The sequence below is a fragment of the Squalius cephalus genome, assembly GCF_949319135.1.
Source record: "Squalius cephalus genome assembly, chromosome: 19".
NCBI classification, from domain to species: Eukaryota; Metazoa; Chordata; class Actinopteri; order Cypriniformes; family Leuciscidae; genus Squalius; species Squalius cephalus.
Window position 1 is genome coordinate 6,275,600 of NC_137140.1, and position 17,429 is coordinate 6,293,028.

The 17,429-nt window shown below is 35.9% G+C and overlaps 2 protein-coding genes across 5 annotated transcripts; one reads left to right on the top strand and one right to left on the bottom strand.

Annotated features, from left to right (window-relative positions):
• The first annotated feature begins 849 nt into the window (after positions 1-849).
• Positions 850-6,223, top strand: LOC307147093 (tachykinin-4). Of its 4 annotated transcripts, XM_079851571.1 has the most exons (7): positions 850-1,056; positions 4,381-4,438; positions 4,633-4,717; positions 5,030-5,062; positions 5,186-5,236; positions 5,351-5,422; positions 5,511-6,223. In XM_079851571.1, the coding sequence occupies exons 1-7, from the start codon at positions 1,022-1,024 to the stop codon at positions 5,549-5,551; spliced, it is 375 nt and encodes a 124-aa protein (XP_079707697.1). In that variant the 5' UTR covers positions 850-1,021; the 3' UTR covers positions 5,552-6,223. The 4 variants fall into 4 exon arrangements, with proteins under 4 accessions (XP_079707697.1, XP_079707694.1, XP_079707696.1 ...); XM_079851568.1 differs by lacking the exon at positions 850-1,056 and having other exon boundaries at positions 4,276-4,438; XM_079851570.1 differs by lacking the exon at positions 850-1,056 and having other exon boundaries at positions 4,276-4,438; positions 5,514-6,223.
• On the bottom strand, positions 5,437-16,354 carry kat7b (K(lysine) acetyltransferase 7b). Its single transcript, XM_079851567.1, has 14 exons — positions 16,139-16,354; positions 15,594-15,741; positions 13,340-13,585; positions 13,064-13,146; positions 12,754-12,837; positions 12,357-12,455; positions 11,547-11,657; positions 11,032-11,223; positions 10,858-10,947; positions 10,547-10,687; positions 9,234-9,327; positions 7,489-7,635; positions 7,295-7,401; positions 5,437-6,230 (listed from the first exon to the last, which is right to left on the bottom strand). Exons 1-14 carry the CDS (start codon positions 16,151-16,153, stop codon positions 6,129-6,131), a joined length of 1,659 nt encoding a protein of 552 aa, XP_079707693.1. The 5' UTR covers positions 16,154-16,354; the 3' UTR covers positions 5,437-6,128.
• Between the last annotated feature and the right edge of the window lie 1,075 nt (positions 16,355-17,429).

A 17,429-nucleotide genomic window follows, 5' to 3' on the forward strand; every position in this document is an offset into this window, starting at 1 on the left:
GTAAGCTTAAATGGGCTATGTAAGTATTAGTCACATTTGATTGCTAATGTGAGAACAGCTTGTCACGAAACGTAAAAATGAGACCCTTTCCCGACTTCCTACGTTGACGGCTGTGTCCGAAATCGCATACTCTCTGGAGCAGATACTTATTTTGAACAAGTAATTATTTCATCACTGCTAAAAAGTATGTTCTACATAGTATGAATGTGTGTAGAATGAATGTAATCTGGACGTGCTGCATTCGCCATGTTTGAGCAAACGGGAACACAAAAAAATATATTTAGTCTCATTCACCGCTATGGAAGTTTACCCAACTGATGACTTCCGCTTCTGAGAAACCAGGAAATATGAAAAGGGTCCAGTCACTGCCATTCACAAATCCTCTCCAGTGGCCTCATGGGAAAGTGTTCATGAACACTTCAGAATCTTGCCGGAAGTAGTAGGTCATCCAGGTATTATAGCCTACTCTCTTTGCCTACTCTGCCTACTCTTTATGAGTAGGCTACTGTTAATTTGAACATGAATTAGAATTTGAACATACTGTTTTTCACCTACTACTAGTAGGGAAGTATGCGATTTCGGATGGAGCCTGTAGACTGATTTTTATGTGAAGGATTCGGGACGTTTTTGGAGGGAAAATCAAAAGGATGCTCCTGAGAGCCTCATGAAATGGCCACTTATAAAATATTCAGGTGAATATGAATATGCTGAGAGCTACTGTAATGTCAATTTACGTGTAAATAAAGGGATTAATTCAAACTCTCACATATATAATCTATCTATCTATATATTCTCAAATAGGCCTACTTTGTAATCAAACTATAACAGTGTAAGTTTTATTACCTCATCTGTCGATAGAAGCCGGTGAATTGCAGCGGTGGTGCAAACATATCCAGGTCGCTATGATCAGATGCTTTCTTAACGGCTGCTTTTTTGCTGCTGCATTTTTGTTGTGTGTTTATTTTGTTATTGAGAGGAAAGCCACAGCACTCATCTAAACGTCACTCTCTGCAGCGTCGGGATGTTCGTTAAAAGTATATCACAGCAAACTCAAAGGTAGGCTGTTTTCAACTTCTTTTTACTTTTAAGCAAAGAACGAAAAATAACTGTGCTGTGAATACACCGGGGCGGGGCATTGAAGCACGTTGACGTTCAGTCTCTTGTAACTTTACTTTACGCGTGCACGAGTGCGAGCAGTTCACTTGTCGGCCACCAGTGTCGCTAATAACAATTTATTTCTTTTATTTATTTACAAAATGCATTTATTAAAAATTGCTTAGAATTTACATAAATCTTTGTCAAATCAATTAAAATCATTCAGTTAAAAAGTATGAACATGGTTGAAATATGGCTAGCTGTGGAACAAGCAATATGCAATTAGTTCAAATGTATGAGATTGAAATCAACTGGATTTACTGATGATAAACATGTAAACCTGGTTATTTAACACACATTCAGTTCATTAGTACTATTACAGAAATCTTACCCATTTCATTATCAAGTTGATCAACTTACTAAACTAACATGTTAAAACATGCAACGGATGGACGTTTTAAATGCGGTTCAAATCATTCATCTTAAATTTAGGCCTAATTCTTTTGAGTGTGCATGTCGTAATGGTGATCGTTTCGATGGTATATTCCATCCTATAACCCTGAGTATAACATGGTAATATGGTGTCAGCCTTGTCGGACCCCATTGAATGAAGCAGTTTTCATATGCAAATGAAGAGCCTCTGATTCTTTTTGATTCAGCACTCAATGTTAGACCTATGTGGGCTTGGAAGCGCATGAGTGGCGTTCAGGTGAAATTATCGAAAATTGGTTTCTTGCTTTGTTAAGCACCTGTGGTGAGATCAAAGAGCACAAATACGGTGTGTCATCTAGGTTTCAGTGAGAGGTGTTTTTGCGATGCCTGATATGTTAGTCATTTGGAATTTAAAAAACAATTTTCAAATCTAATTGTCAGATGAACACAAACAATGCATCAATCTATTGAAGTACTTAATAAGTACATTTAAATTGCTTCAAAGAAACAATTAATGCGTTCTGGAAGGATGCTGCTCAGACATTGACTTAATCAAATCCTCACTTTTAATTTTGATACCATTATATGTATTGTATAGAGACATACGTATGAAGAAAAGGTTGACCCTCAGCATGAATCCATGATCTAAAACGGTCTTGTTCTAGTGGTTTGCAATCAAAAAGTGAGTTTCATAACAGACACTGTCCAGAAGATATTAGTCCACGTGCACATGAACCTGAATCATTTAAACAAAGCCAAATGATGATGCATAGGACTGACACTTTAAACCATCTGAATCACTTTTCAGCAGAATACTTCATTTAAATCACTTTTCAACTACTAAGTGGTATAACAAGTTACAGTAAGCAGTAGTTCCTCAAACAATTCCTTGAACAATTTGAGTTTACTGATTTTGTAAACCCAGGCTCATTTGAAAGCAATGGGCTTTTGCTTACAGGGATCTTATATGTGAAAAGAGCTTACTGAACGATTAAGTACTTAGTGATTTAGTCAACACTACTTGCGCAACAGAAGGGATTGTTTGCCAAGCCCTGTTACAGTCTCATAGACACCTTAGTCAATTTGTTTAGCTCAGAAAACAAAATGTCAGAAATATAATTATAAGCTTTGTATGTTTATCCCACAGTGCACTTATTATGAAGTCATAAATGTTGGGGGTAAGTAATGCATTACCAGTAACGTGAGCGATGTAATCGGATTACTTTTTTCAAGTAATTAGTATAGTAATGTATTACTTTTAAAATTGCAACAAAATATCTGAGTTACTTTTTCAAATAAGTAACCCAAGTTACTTTGTTTTCACATTTATTGACTGACAGCTCTCCTGTCCACATTTTGAGAGAAATCAGGACTAAGTGCAGTTGTGTGCGCCGTGTAAACATGACGATTATTCTAGACTAAATGTGATCAGGCATTTACTCAACTCACTTGCACAAAAACAGATTCAGTATTCCTCAAAATTAATTAAACAATGAAATGCAAAGTCAGAATATTACACAAACCTGCAATAATATTTAATCTCACTTTATTAACCAGTGTCTTTGCTGAACTTCGATGATCCGACTCAACCTAAAGAAAATTGACTTTGATAAAAATCACATTTGTTTGTTTTTTTGTTTTTTTATTGCTTCTCCTGCATTTTATTCTTATGCGGTCCAGCTGAAATGTTTGTTTGAGCGGCGCCCTCTACTGTACAGGAGTGAATTTGCATTTCCTTCAGCCTGAGGCTTGTTCATTTCTGGCACGAAAGGGCCTATAAATCTACCAAAACTTTTTTGTTATTAAAACACAAAAACAAGTAAGCTTACTTGTTTTTGTGTTTTAATAACAAAAAAGTTAAAACACAAAAGTGTGTTTTAATAACAAAAAATGTATAGGCCCTTTCGTAACGCAACTCATTACTTTTCATAAAAAAACTAGGGCTGTCAAACGATTAATCGCGATTAATCGCATCCAAAATAAAAGTTTGTTTTTACATAATATATGTGTGTGTACGGTGTATAATTATTTTCTATATATAAATACACACACATGCATGTATATATTTAAGAAATATTTGCATGTATATACTGTGTATATATATTTATATTATATATAATTTATATTATATATAAATATTTTATATATAAATAACAAATTTTTCTTAAATATATATGCATGTGTGTGTATTTATATATAGAAAATAATTATACTCCATACACACACATATATTATGTAAACACAAACTTTTATTTTGGATGCGATTAATCGCGATTAATCTTTTGACAGCCCTAAAAAAAACTAATGCAATTAGTTTTTTTTAAGGGAGTAATGCAATATTGTACATCTTATATCCATGATTCCCTACCTCCATAAAAGGACCTAACAATGGATTAAATAACATTTAAAAAAATCAAACATTGTGTCATGAATTATTTTGCATTTTCATTGACGTGTGATGCGTTGATTAATCGTGGATCAAAAAATGGAGTCACTTATCATTTAAGTCAAGTGGTATTTATTTTTTATACCTTTTTTAAAGTGGTATTGAATTGGTTATGGCAGAGGGATGGTGGTGACGTGATTTGGGAGGGGGTTGGCAGGCGTATGGATATAAATGCAGCCACCACTAACAGAAAACACCTCTGATTTCAGCAGACCCTCCTGCCAGCTGGACAGACTATAGCGACGGGGAAAAAATCTATTATTTGAGAAAGTTTTCTTTTGTATTTTTAAGCTCATTTTCAGTGTTTTTTTAAACATATATAATACTTGTAATTCCACATTTTTGGTCCTTATGGAGATTTGTAAACTCTCAGCATTAATGCTCACCATACTTGCTCTTGCCTACAGTGTTGAAGGATTGTCTTTCACTCTAAACAGAGACCACTGGATGTCAGATAATTGGGAGGTGAGTAATGATTTCTGCATATATTTATTTAAAGCAGATTGTTTATTTAAGTAATCATTGTGAATAAATGAGTCTGTATTATATCCATTACAAATGTTGGTGCTAAAAGAATGTTTTATTTTTCATCTAAAACTAAAAGGATATGCAATGTTCCTTTCACATCCACTATCAAAATGGTTTGGTTGTTAACACAGGATGAACCAGTGGAGGAGACACTAGCCAGTCTACTAAAGAGATCCAAATCTCATCCGTTTTATGGGTTAATGGGAAAACGCTCCGGTAAGACTTCAGATTTGCTTTTGTTGGCTCTGGGATTAAATGTTTTACTCAAATTATACTAGCAATTTGAAATATATGTTGTATTGTAATTATTACAAAAGAATACTGTGGAGTCTAATTTAAAATGATTTTTTAACAGCTAATTAGGTTTTGAATATTGAACTTTCTAATGCAGTATTTTAGGCCTTGTCAAATTATTTTTTTACCTAAGTAATGCTGGCAACAATTTGTAATAAAATAAATAAATAAAAACCCATACAAAAAATTAGATTGCATTTTTGACTTCATTATATTAATAATCTTATTTCCTAGGAGTTCTCCAGCCTGTGAAAATGGAACGAAGAAGTGAGTAAACGCACATATCTGAATTAAAAACTGCTAAATAGTATAGCATATTTACATCTCAACAGATTCATTTTGCCCATTGTCTAAATTTGGTTAAAAGAAACTTGCATTGTTTCCTCAAAGGGCATAAGGGGGACATGTTTGTGGGACTCATGGGCAAGAGATCTTTAGACGGTATGGCTTTACATAGCTCTGCTTGCACCAGCAATATAATGTTTAATTTAGTACTGTTGGTTCTATGCTGCATAGGTTTATACTTGGTGTAAAATTGATTATATTAATCTGTAGGTGCTGTCACAAGAACAATCCCAGAGACCAGTACAGCAATGGACAAATCTGCAGATTTGAACAAACAAACAGGTACAACACGCTTATCAGAACTGCATTTATGCAAAAATGATAAAATGAACCAGCAGTTTATAAATCTGAAATCATGTTCTTCACACAGCAGATCTTCAAGAGGAATGGGACAGACTGCAGTATTACTGACATATTCCAACGCTGTATTACAGACTTCACTGGCCTCGGTGTGTCAGTATACATTACACTTAATGAGAACATCATCTGTGAGCATTTTTAAGCAAGTAAATGTCTTGCTTAATATATCAAATGTGACATAATAAAAGTATTTATCAAAAATGACAGTTCTTTTTTTCCCCGGTTCTGATTTACATGAAAACATTTTCACAAATAAACCAAGAAACAATGTTTGAAGAAAATTAAGAATGTGTTATCAATGTAAATCTAAAGTTTTTTTTTTTTTTTGTAAGGCCCCATTTTCTTTTTACATTCTATTGATGATAAACTATTTTTGTTGCTTTTAAAAACTCAAAATACTTCAAATTTTAAAATATATGTTGGGGCAAAGAAAATACTTTGGCCAGAGACATCAAAAAAATAAATAGCACTGTATAAAACAAAAGTGAGAGATTCCAGAGAGTTACAAAGAGCACATAAAAAGAGACAAAAATGACAGTAACAGCTGAAGCCATTGCAAAAACCATTACTGATGGAGTCATAAAAATATTTAACGGCAGTTAAGTATGAAATGTAACATGTAAGTCCATTAGGTTCCTTTGGGAGGGGTCCATTTCAGAGAGCTGGGATCAATGGTCTTGTTGTTGTTGCCCCTTTTGGTCTCTTTGGCCTTCCACTCATCAATCAGGTCCTGTGCCATTCAGAAACAAAACAAAAAAAGAAATCACTGTTTGTCACAGAAAAAAAACAAAATGGCTAACACAAATCCTGTTAAACTTGTGGGGAAAAAGGCAGCGGTGGATACATAATTGACTTATAACCATATCTTATAACCATACATCTACATTGTACCTTAAAACGTACTGATTAACTGAGTAACTTGCGTTGCCAGGTGTTTTGACAGATTGTGCAGTTTTGTGAGCTTGAGGTGTTTTACCTCAGCACATACAGCAAGTAATCTTCCTGTAAAATTACCCTTTCAAAATCACAAAAAAAGCTTGTTCTAAAAGCAAGACAAATCATAATTAATCAAAGTAGAGCAACCAGCTCATGCTGCTTAGGTTTCCTTTTGTGTGAAATCCTGACGGAAGGCAGAGCGCGGTGAGAAATTATATGAAAGAACATATGAATGAATGAATGAATGATTGTAGGAAAGGGGAACCGACAGATTTTTATATTATCCTACATTCCTGATGAAATAGGCTGAAATGTGAGGTTTCATTTAATCTTTCATCATTTAAAAAAAAAAAAGAAAATTCTGCCAAAACTTTATTTGAACATTTAGTATGTGTTAAATGAGTAGATAACATGTTCAATTGTAAGTCATCCAACTAACATTTTTAGTACATTAAAAATCTGTCCATCGTTCTTAGTTATTAATTTAATGTTAATGCAATAAAAAGTGCATAGCTAATGTTATTTGTTTGTTGGTTTTCGACAACTTTTCCAGTGCATAACCATTACTATAATAGTGATATGAAATTTTTCATTGCGTTTCATCTCTACTTGCATGCATGTGAACAATAATTTAGTCTAAAATATTCCCTTTGATAAATTATTTGTTGAACTTTTATATACAATTTTTTTTATATATATAAAAATCGCTTAATTTTTTTAATTGAATAGAAATAATTGGAAGATTAATCATCAACCTTCTTTGAAAATAACAGCCCTTTCATAAACAAAATTATGAAACATGTAGTCAGTAAATGTGTTTTTAAAAAAAGGAAAAAGAAAAAAAGAATTTCCTGATACCTGTCGCTTCAAGACCAGATGCTTCCCCTTCCAGTACTTGAGCATCTGAAGTGACTGCAGCGTGCTGACAATGTCCACAGGGTTCACTGCGGTCTCTTGACTGATCTCTGAACAGGAGAAAACAAGAAACAATGCTAATCCTGCATGGATTTTACAGGGATGCCATAGTGAACATGCCTACAAACTTTTCTTACCCTTAATGGAGATCTCTTTGCCCTTAAAATTGCACATGTAGCGCAGCAGAACTTCCTTCCAATAGCTGCGATAACTGATGAGGCCCAAATCCGAGAGAGGGCGCTCAGGAGAACCAACCTTCTCTTCAACCTTCGACAGCAGGTAACCTAGAACCATGCCAAACAAAAAATGTGATGCACGTGTTGAGGAATAACAGCATCCAGATGTAATGGCATTACAACTCTGTATGACAATATGATGATGATAAAAGTATCATACAATAGTTTTATGCCCAGCTCTCAATCCATAAAGGTCTTTGTCGCACTTAAATCGCAAACTCGTACAAATACCAGTATAAGAGATAGGGCTGGGGCGGTATATCGAGTTTGTACGATGTAAAAATATATCTTAAAAACGATACAGGATGAGGCAATACCATATTACAAGCGCATCTGAAAAATAGTGGAGGACATAAGTGAGCTGCTGTGCGGAAAGACATGAGATATGCTTTATATAACGGGCTTTAAAATAACGATGATGTAGTTAACGCGCATTGTTTAAAGCAGGCTTGCCCTGTCAGGTGCTCTGACAGATATTTACGCTGTTTAATAAGTTTGAGATGTGTTTTCCTCAGTGCATAACTTACATTTCACAGGTATATTTTCCATCTGTAAATGTTAGAAAGTCTTGCAAATATTTCCATTTTGCTGTTAGAAGTGGGCAAAGCCTTATGCAAGCAAGTCTCCGCTAAACTTCACAGACTTCAGTGAATGAGCGCCGCCTTGCACATGCACGCCAAATAGATGGAGCGCAATTTGATAGGAGGGCAATAAATCTGACTAAAATATAAGTTTTGCTAAAACATTTGTTGTTGTACATTAAATGTGCCCTATGTCAAATTTTAAACCTACAAGTTAATCAAATGTAGGCTAATATAATTACTAAGCTCAGATCATTGAATGCGTGTTCCTCTTACCAGTTACTAGGGGTGGAACGGATCGCAGTTGATCCGGATGGATCAGACCTGCTCGGTTCGGCACGCATGTGATTCGCGGATTAACTGCTAATTTAACCATCATAGAGTTAAAGTTTATATTTGGACGTGTTTAACCTTGCCAATTTACAAATTCAAACAATTTTAAACGCAGAAGAAGAGGCGGACTTGCACATTATCAGTGCGCACACTCAGAGCTATAGGAATCACAACTGAAGCGAGCGCGCAGAGAGAGAGAGACAGAGAGACAAAGAGAGAGAGAGAGAGATGCGTGTTTCAGACAGCACTCAAACACCAAATTGATTCCTCTTTCGCGTTTCCTTGAAAACAAACACAAAATTATGTCAAAATACCCGTCTCTGCAAGTATCCTCTCGTTTCTGTCATAAGTGAACAGTTGAGAAAGAAAACGAATGTTTGTCAGTTTTTTCGGTCCGTGCATTCGGCCTTAAGTGACAGCGCACAGCTAATATTCCTACTGTTGTCTGTGTGATTAATATTAATAAAACCACAAAATACAGCTTTAACAAAGATTAAACTATAACAAAGTGTTATTTTACATTTAGGCTAAATTATTAATTTCTGTACCTGAATACTACGGTTAGACTTTGTAACTTTGTTATTTAGTATTCATCTCTGCTTGTATTTTGTGTATTTGTTCTCATTTTATTACTGACTGTTCACTTGTTTTAAAATAATAAATGAAAAGCAAAGTGTTTTTTGGCCATTTCGCCCAGCTCTAAACAGACAGAGATGTATCACAGGTACTCACTAAAATCAATCAGCATCTTGCCATAGCCCTGTCTCATGTACTGTGGCATAGTCAGGATACAAGACACATTGTAATTCAGGAACGAGTTCTTCTCCTACGGAAATAAAAAGAAGCAATTATGAAAACTCTGCTGACAATGTTACGATACAGGAAAAGGCTTCAAAGACACTACAGGCTAACATTTTTCAAAATTAACATGCAAATAAATGTAGCATTATATTTGCATGTTCTGCTGATTTATGAGACTTTCAGCACACAATTAGGGTGAAGTGCTCTTCAGGTTAGTACCCCCACAAAACACTTTAGCCTGGTTCAGATTTTTATTTCTTTAAAATAAAAACTTCAATTAATTAACCCCCGTGGATTGGCACTCTAAACCAGTCGATCCTTACTCACATATTTAGAACAAAACATACAGATCAAAACAGAGAAATTAAATCAATTGTTGTCAAATCAATCCCTAGTTTAAAGCAGCATCCCACTAACCACTTTAGTTTAGTCAAATTTGTTACAGCTACCAAGAGTTTTTGCTGAATCCATTCAGAAGTCTGTAAAACTAACAGATTAAGAATGGAAGAGGGATGACAGACTTTTGAATGCGTGTTCTGTGTGTTTGTCCCTTCATGGTTGTGGAAAGTTCATCCACCATTTCATTGAGAAAAAAGGACATTCATAAAGTTGTTTTTGCCTCTGCTTTAATTTATACGTGTATAAATTATGGGGCTAACCGATAATGAATAAAGAGATATTCACGATTATTTTGCTCAAATTATAAATTGAGATAAATCCCAATTGTTCTCATTTGAGAACTTTCTTGAGCATTACTGCACTTTCACGCAAGCACAAAGCAAGAGAATGTCAACTTGTACGCAGAGTTTATTTTACCTCATCCAGTTACCTGATTTGATATTTGTCATATGTATTTACACACTCTTTACATTATGAAATCTGGTAAAACCGTAAAACTTTAAAAGCTGAAAAAGCCAGAAAAGCTCTGATTGGAGGTATTAAACCCTTGACTAGTCAGTTATTAAATGTGAAGCAGTTCACTGGTCGTGGCCAACGCCACAAGAGTACACCTCACTGACTGGCTTTAAATCTTTTCAAGCAATTCTGATGTTCTAAGAGGAGTGGACCTTTACCTCAGCAAAGACTTCAGTCTATGTAAATGAGGCTCATGAGTCATGACTGAAAATCAGTCAAAAAAAGGGCTAGTGGGACACTGGCCATAAATGCAAATGTGTCAAGTAATTATGTTATTGTGCATTTTAGATCATGCAAGTCACTATACTCTGACTGCAGCATCACATTACCTTTGAAAAATATCCCACGAGGTGACAGCCGGTGTTATCAGCTTCAGTCATGACATAAAACAGGAAAGGCTCCACATCATAGTACAGTGTTTTATGGTCCAGGAACAGCTTGGCCAGCAAACAGAGGTTCTGGCAATAGATCTGTTAGGACAGGTATAGAAAATATCAGTTTCATATGTAGCAAACAACACTCATCAACAGACTAGAATAAGAGGGGAAATGGTCTATTTCACAAAGCTACAAACACATCCAGAACCCCTTTGCATACATACAACTATGAACAATGAGTGCATTTAACATCAATTCCTCACCTTGTTCTTTTTCCCATCAACCTCAAACACAGAGATGGCACCTTTTCTGTAGACTTCATCACCAGGAGGGTGTTTCCACACACATTTGGCCTGCATATACCCCACAGGAATGAAAATGTCAAACTTAACTTTCCTTTCAAATATATTTAGCAGGTAGGAAGGTAGATTTCATACCATATGTCTGCGCAGGATGGTCTGGCTCTTCATGTATTTGAGGCAGAACTCACAGACGTACAGACGCCCCAGACGGGCGTACTCCTCAGGGTAGGGAGAGTGGTACCAAGTGTCTAGCTCATAACGGCCAAACAAGATGGTCTTGATCATGTTACTGCCCTCTGTGATCTGACCCTGCAGACGCAGTTTCTCCTGCAAACACCAAAAATTGGACATCAAATTTATACATACAGCCAATTCAGCTAAAGTAACAGAAGAACTTTGGTATTAAACCAAAATCACAGCACGAGTAATTTTATATCACAGATACAGTATACCATCATATAGTTATTTTTGCTAAATTCAACAAAGTGTTTTATATATTACATAACCACATTGTAATGTCAGTTAATAAATACTTGAAAATTACATCTCAACTAATTATTTTCTTAATTTATTTACAATTTGATGGGATGCAAGGCCAAGGGTAGAGTTTGCAGTGTCAAGTGTGATGTGCGAGGAATGTGTAATCATACCAGATCCTCTGATGCGCGGGCCTGAGCTTTTCTGAAGAGCTCCAGATCATAATCACTGGTGATGTTCTCCAGCAGTGGTTCTCGAGTGGTGCCATGTATCTGTCTGTGCTCCTGATACATCAAATATGAACAGATGTAGTTGAATCACATACATAATCATAAACAATTATACCCCATAGGCTTGCTGCGGTAGTGTGTTACACCGTGTTTGGCCAAACACCAATTAAATTCCTTGCCCACTGCGGCAACGCATATAAACGGTCATATAAAAACCATTTAGTTCAGTTGGACAATGGACAACACAATTATAAACAAAGCGTCTGTTTTGCTCCATGACCAGAGTAAGGACAGATGACTGACAGGACGATGGCGAAGATTAAGTGTGCAACAGATCCTTAACATCATTGAAAAATATCTTATCTTGTAAATGTGCGTTCAGTACTGCCACTCTCTGTACAGATTACTCGTGATCACAAAAGCGTAATCGAAAATACACTGCATATCGATAGCGGCTCCCTGATGCCTGAAAATTATATACACATTATACATTTTTTAAAAATTATTAAAAATTCATAAAAATTGTATTCATTTGAGACAATGATCATGAAGAACAAAATGGGTAAGAATCAAAATTTTGTTGGTCCCAGAGCTTATTTTCTGCAATTATCTAAAAGCCAATGGAAAAATCCTTAAAACGTTCGAGCAGGCCTATAAAAATACGTCATCACTGCAGCACTTTTTAGCTTATATGACTACACAAAAACATTAATATACAGATATTTCAGAAAATCGTTGAGAGAACACTATTACCATGTACTTTTCTTTTTGGTCTTTTGTCAGGCCAGAATCCCTCCTCTTCCTAATCTCCATGACCTTCTCTTTATATCGAACCTGTCTTGGAGTTGGAGCCTGTAGAAAAGCGATGCAAATTAATTACATCACACTTTTACTAAAAGGAACTTTGTGTCTCATCCAGATAATGCTCTTCATGCATAGCTCATCAGTCATAACTTCACTGTGGTTACCACAGAATTTATGGCTTGCAAACAATCACATCTCATCTTAAAAATGGAAGGCAACACGCTGCTGACGTTAGGACTTCATGCAAGTGTCTCTTTTTTGTACAAAAGCATGCATGCACTTAAGAGGCATTAACACGCTGGTGTGATGTTTGTTTAGTGTTGAGTGAACATCTGTTTGTGAGAACCTGATGTCGAGTAGCATGTCTGTTCTCCTCGTTCTGCCCCTGACTGCGCTCTTCCTCTTGTTTCTCACGTTCGATGGCTTTCACCTGATCGAGATGAAAAGCACACAAAGATAAACAACAGAAAAAGTGCTAAACAATTTAGAAAAGGATAAAGCACACATGCTTGCGCTAAATGATCATTGCAATTTAGCAGTCAAGCAAAACTTTTTTTTTTTTTTTTTTAAATCATACCTCATTCAATCCAAGAAAGTAACCAAAAGATACAATTTAATAATAGCAAATAACCAAGTATACTTTGGGCTAAACACACCTTGCACTCATCTGCTGACAAGTTATGGTAGAGAGGGCATCCTGATATGGAGAAATGTCGCTCATGTTTCCCTGTTAAATGTCCTGTATAAAGGAAATTCAGAAAAACATACAGTTTTTAGCTTTAAATTGAACTATAAACAATCCAGTGAAATTTGAAATGTTTTAAAACACTGCGAACACTGTTTTTTTTTTTCAATTAAGCCCTTGTAAACCATTGGCACTGAATTTGATTATTAAGCAAATGCAAAAGGAAATTAATTTGAAGAGCAATTACCCAGAGAATTGCACCCAGGTGTGGGGCACTTCATATTGAAGTTGTAGCTCTCGTGAAAGCGGCGGCGTTTTGGACGATGAGAGGGATCGCTGCCAGAGTCTTTCTGGTCTTTAGTCACGCTCTCATCGTGGGATGCATTGGGGCTGGATATGTCGATGTCTGATTCGGATGAGGGTGCGTTTCCTGTGGGCGTCCTGGGGGGAGACTCGTCTCTCTCTGCTGCTTGCTTCACATCCGGAGGAGCATCTAGATCAGGAACAGAATTAACTTCTTATAAACATATGTATAGGTAATAAATAGAATACATAAAGCTTTGCAGCAGGGAATAATATAAGTAAAAATAATAAGTAACTTTTAATAATTATAATAAAATATATTTAGAGGAAAAATGTCCATTTAACACTTAACACTGCTTTTTGTTTTTCTTAATTTATTTTCACCCATGATAGTGATTTGGTTCCATTTTTGATTACATTTTTTTTTTAAAAGATGTCTGCAATTTATATTTTGATGTTTATAATTATATTTTTGGGAATAAATTACAGGATTTCGGATTAATTGAAAAATAATCGAGCAGTTTTCTGTTGGTCAACGCAGCGAATCTACATGCAAAATGTGTGTTGGTAAATCTTTTGCTGTCATGCAAAATTTCCGATTACGTGGATTCCTGGTGAAATGCCTGAACTAGTACTTTCTAAAGTAACTTTAAACTAACAATACATTTGTAATTACATCTATTAATGAAACACATACAATAGACGTTTATCCAAAGTGACTCAAAGGGTGTTCACACTTGAGGTTTGATTATCTTGGTTCTTTTGGTGCGGACTAAAAAAGAAAATGATGCATTTAATCCAGGTTCGCTTAACATTCACACTGTCGTTTTTAACACCGAACCTAAAGATACAAAGAACACACAAAAAACAAAGAAACTGCTTTTATGGCGAATATTTTGTAACAGAACTTACCGAACATAAAGAAACCAAAATTATACTGTGTGCTAAATGCGCTCGTTGTATGCATGTACATATGGCGGTGTTTTTACCAACTGTGAACTCACAGCCAGCTTAGAAAATGTGTAAAGGAGTCAAAACAGCACCAGGAATTAGTCTGTCACACACAAATGAAGATCTGCAGCAAGAAGATGCAGTTCCGACACCTGTATCAAACTGTAATGGGCAACTGCGCAACTATGATGAGGAAAAAACAGGTATCCTTGAGTACTTTCTTTTTAAAGGACAAGTTCGGTATTTTACACTTAAAGCCCTGTTTACAGATCGTTTCTGATGAAATAGAACGGTTAAGATTAAAATTTGGACACATGCTGCTGTCCCGAGAATTTTAGGTTTATTTCGCTCCCCCCCCCCCACCTACACAATGGCAGCCTATGGGCACTGGAACAATCCTTCCTAAAATGCATTAAACTTTCGTTTACAAAGACGTGAAACTCACCGAGTGGTCAGGGGTGTTCACTGATATGCTCACACAAAAATCGCAGCAAAAGATGCTTTCCAACAGGTTTTATCGTAGTTTTTGTCCAACTCCATTGACTTGTATTGAATGTGTAGTGTGAGGTACGGTATTACTCCGCCGCTTCTTCTTCTGCTTCTTCTGTGTATTCAATCAAATGCCAGCGGTTTGCTTGCAATTGGCAAAGGTGCATTATCGCCACCAACTGGGCTGGAGTGTCTATTATTCAAGCTCTCAACGGAAGAATCTACGGGTGTGAGGCGTTTGGAAAAATAGCTCCACAGTTTTACAACTAATGGTAAAACACCTGTTGGAAAGCATCTTTTGTAGCGATTTTTGTGTGAACATATCAGTGAACACCCCTGACCACTCGGTGAGTTTCACTTCTTTGTAAACGAAAGTTTAATGCGTTTTATGAAGGATTGTTCCAGTGCACCTATACACCCATTCTAGAGGTTTTGGGGAAAGCGAAATAAACCTAAAATTCTCGGGACAGCAGCATGTGTCCAAATTTTAATCTTAACCGTCATTTCATCAAACGATCTGTAAACAGGGCTTTAAGTGTAAAATACCGAACTTACCCTTTAAGGGTCGCATCTTGAGAGATCACGTCCTGTTTTTGGTTTGTTTAGATGTCTTTGGTCCATGTTGCGTTTTTATTTCAGCCCAACCACACCAGAGTCCACTTGTCTGATGCGCACCAGGTTCACACTTAAGTTTGATAACCCATAAACTGGCACATACTGCATGAGAAACCAATGTATCATCAGCTGTGTGTTTATACCTTGAGAGCTCTGGCTCAGGCGCAGTGATGCTCGGGTCATACGGGTGTTATTGCGCTGATTGGCTTCACTATGAGAGCTGTCAGTCTTCTCATGATCTCCAGAGTCATCAGAATCAGCAGTCCCTTCTGAACTACTGCCTGCTGTTCTCTGCAAACATGGTGTCAACACAGTTTTATCACCATGCACGTGTAAACAGGTCAGAATAAAAATAAGAATTATAGACACAAACAACAACACACACACAACATACATATAACACAACAGTCAAACGGAAACATTTTACTATTATTATACAGTCTGGGTTGTGTTTTAAAACCAAACTGCTAACTAGCTTCATTATCAGTTTTAAAACACACCATTTCGGCGGGACTTCGGCATTTTTTCAATTCTCATGCGATAAAATGTTAGCCGCTAATAGCGTTGACAAAAAGTTTCAATAAAGTAATTGAAAACACACTATTTTTGTCCGAGAATGTAAATAAACATTGAGCTTAGCATTTAGCCCGCGCTGAGGCGACTGGGCAATTCTCGCATCTTCTTTCACCTTTCTCCGCGGCATGTTGCGTCTGATAAATCCAAACGCTGTCCTTTTTACAGGTTTGTCAAACGGGTATATTTCTTCTGTGCTATCTGATATAATACAGCAGCAATGTGTTCATAAGTTTGTGTGTTTCTGTTCTCGCCAATTGTTCACTCTCTCGCGACTCGCGCCACACAGGATCACAGCGGAAGTGACGTAAAACGAAAAACATGGCGACGTTGAAGCGCCGACCAATGTGAGGAATGTCAAATGTTTTTAATTTTTTTATGTTTTAACAAATTGGTGCATATAACATAAACTACGATTTTTTATTTTATTTTATACATTAATTCAGATTATGTTCATTTTGATTATATTTTATTGTAGCTTTGACTTCTAGGTAAATTTCATCTTTACAAACCCAGAGCACTCATTGCAACCTAAATTTAGGATGCATTCTGCTGAGGTAAAATCCCCCTTTTCCACATTTAAGAATATGTCAAAAACATAACATTCTTAAATTAATCAACGAATCCCTTCACAGATCAACTACGATCCTTAATCAATAAAATAAGTAGCTTTGTGGAAAAAAAGTACACTGTTTTGAAAAGAGCAGCTTCTCTGTCTCACTATTTGAATGTAGTTAAGTTAGTAAAGTCAAATAAGTTAATAAATAAATAAATAAGTTATTGGCATGCTGCTGAAAATATATATTTTAATAGTGCCGCTAGCCTACCTTTAGTAACCTGCTAAGCTACTGTCACTCTATTGAAAAATGTAGCCTATAAGTTAAAAATGATATACATTTTACATTGCAAAATATTGACTTAATGCACACAATCTCTACAGATGGCGCTGTAGGACCCCCACTTTGAGACCATTATCAATGACATTTATGACTGGATTCATTAACATCAGTTCTAGGGGAAACTAGACATTAACGCTTGTCCGGGACAAGTGGATTTTTTGAAGGGACAAGTAAAAGAGAATTTTACTTGCCCGACCGGACAAGTAGCCTGATTAGAATGTCAATAACCACATAAATAAAAAAAAAATAATAAAAAAAATAGCTAGGGAATCACTACACTGAGAGAATGATTCTGATTTTATTTTAAAAAATAAGTTCATGTGAAAAAACTAGCAAACAAACAAACAAAACGCTTGATTGATTGTGACAAGAATAAAACTAAATGCAACGAAATTAATGATTTTATATTCATTTTTTCCTTCTATTTAAGGATTCTCTTTCCTCAAAGGCATTTACACCCTCTGCCTTTCATCTCTCTCTGTTTCATAACTGCAAGATTCTGATCAC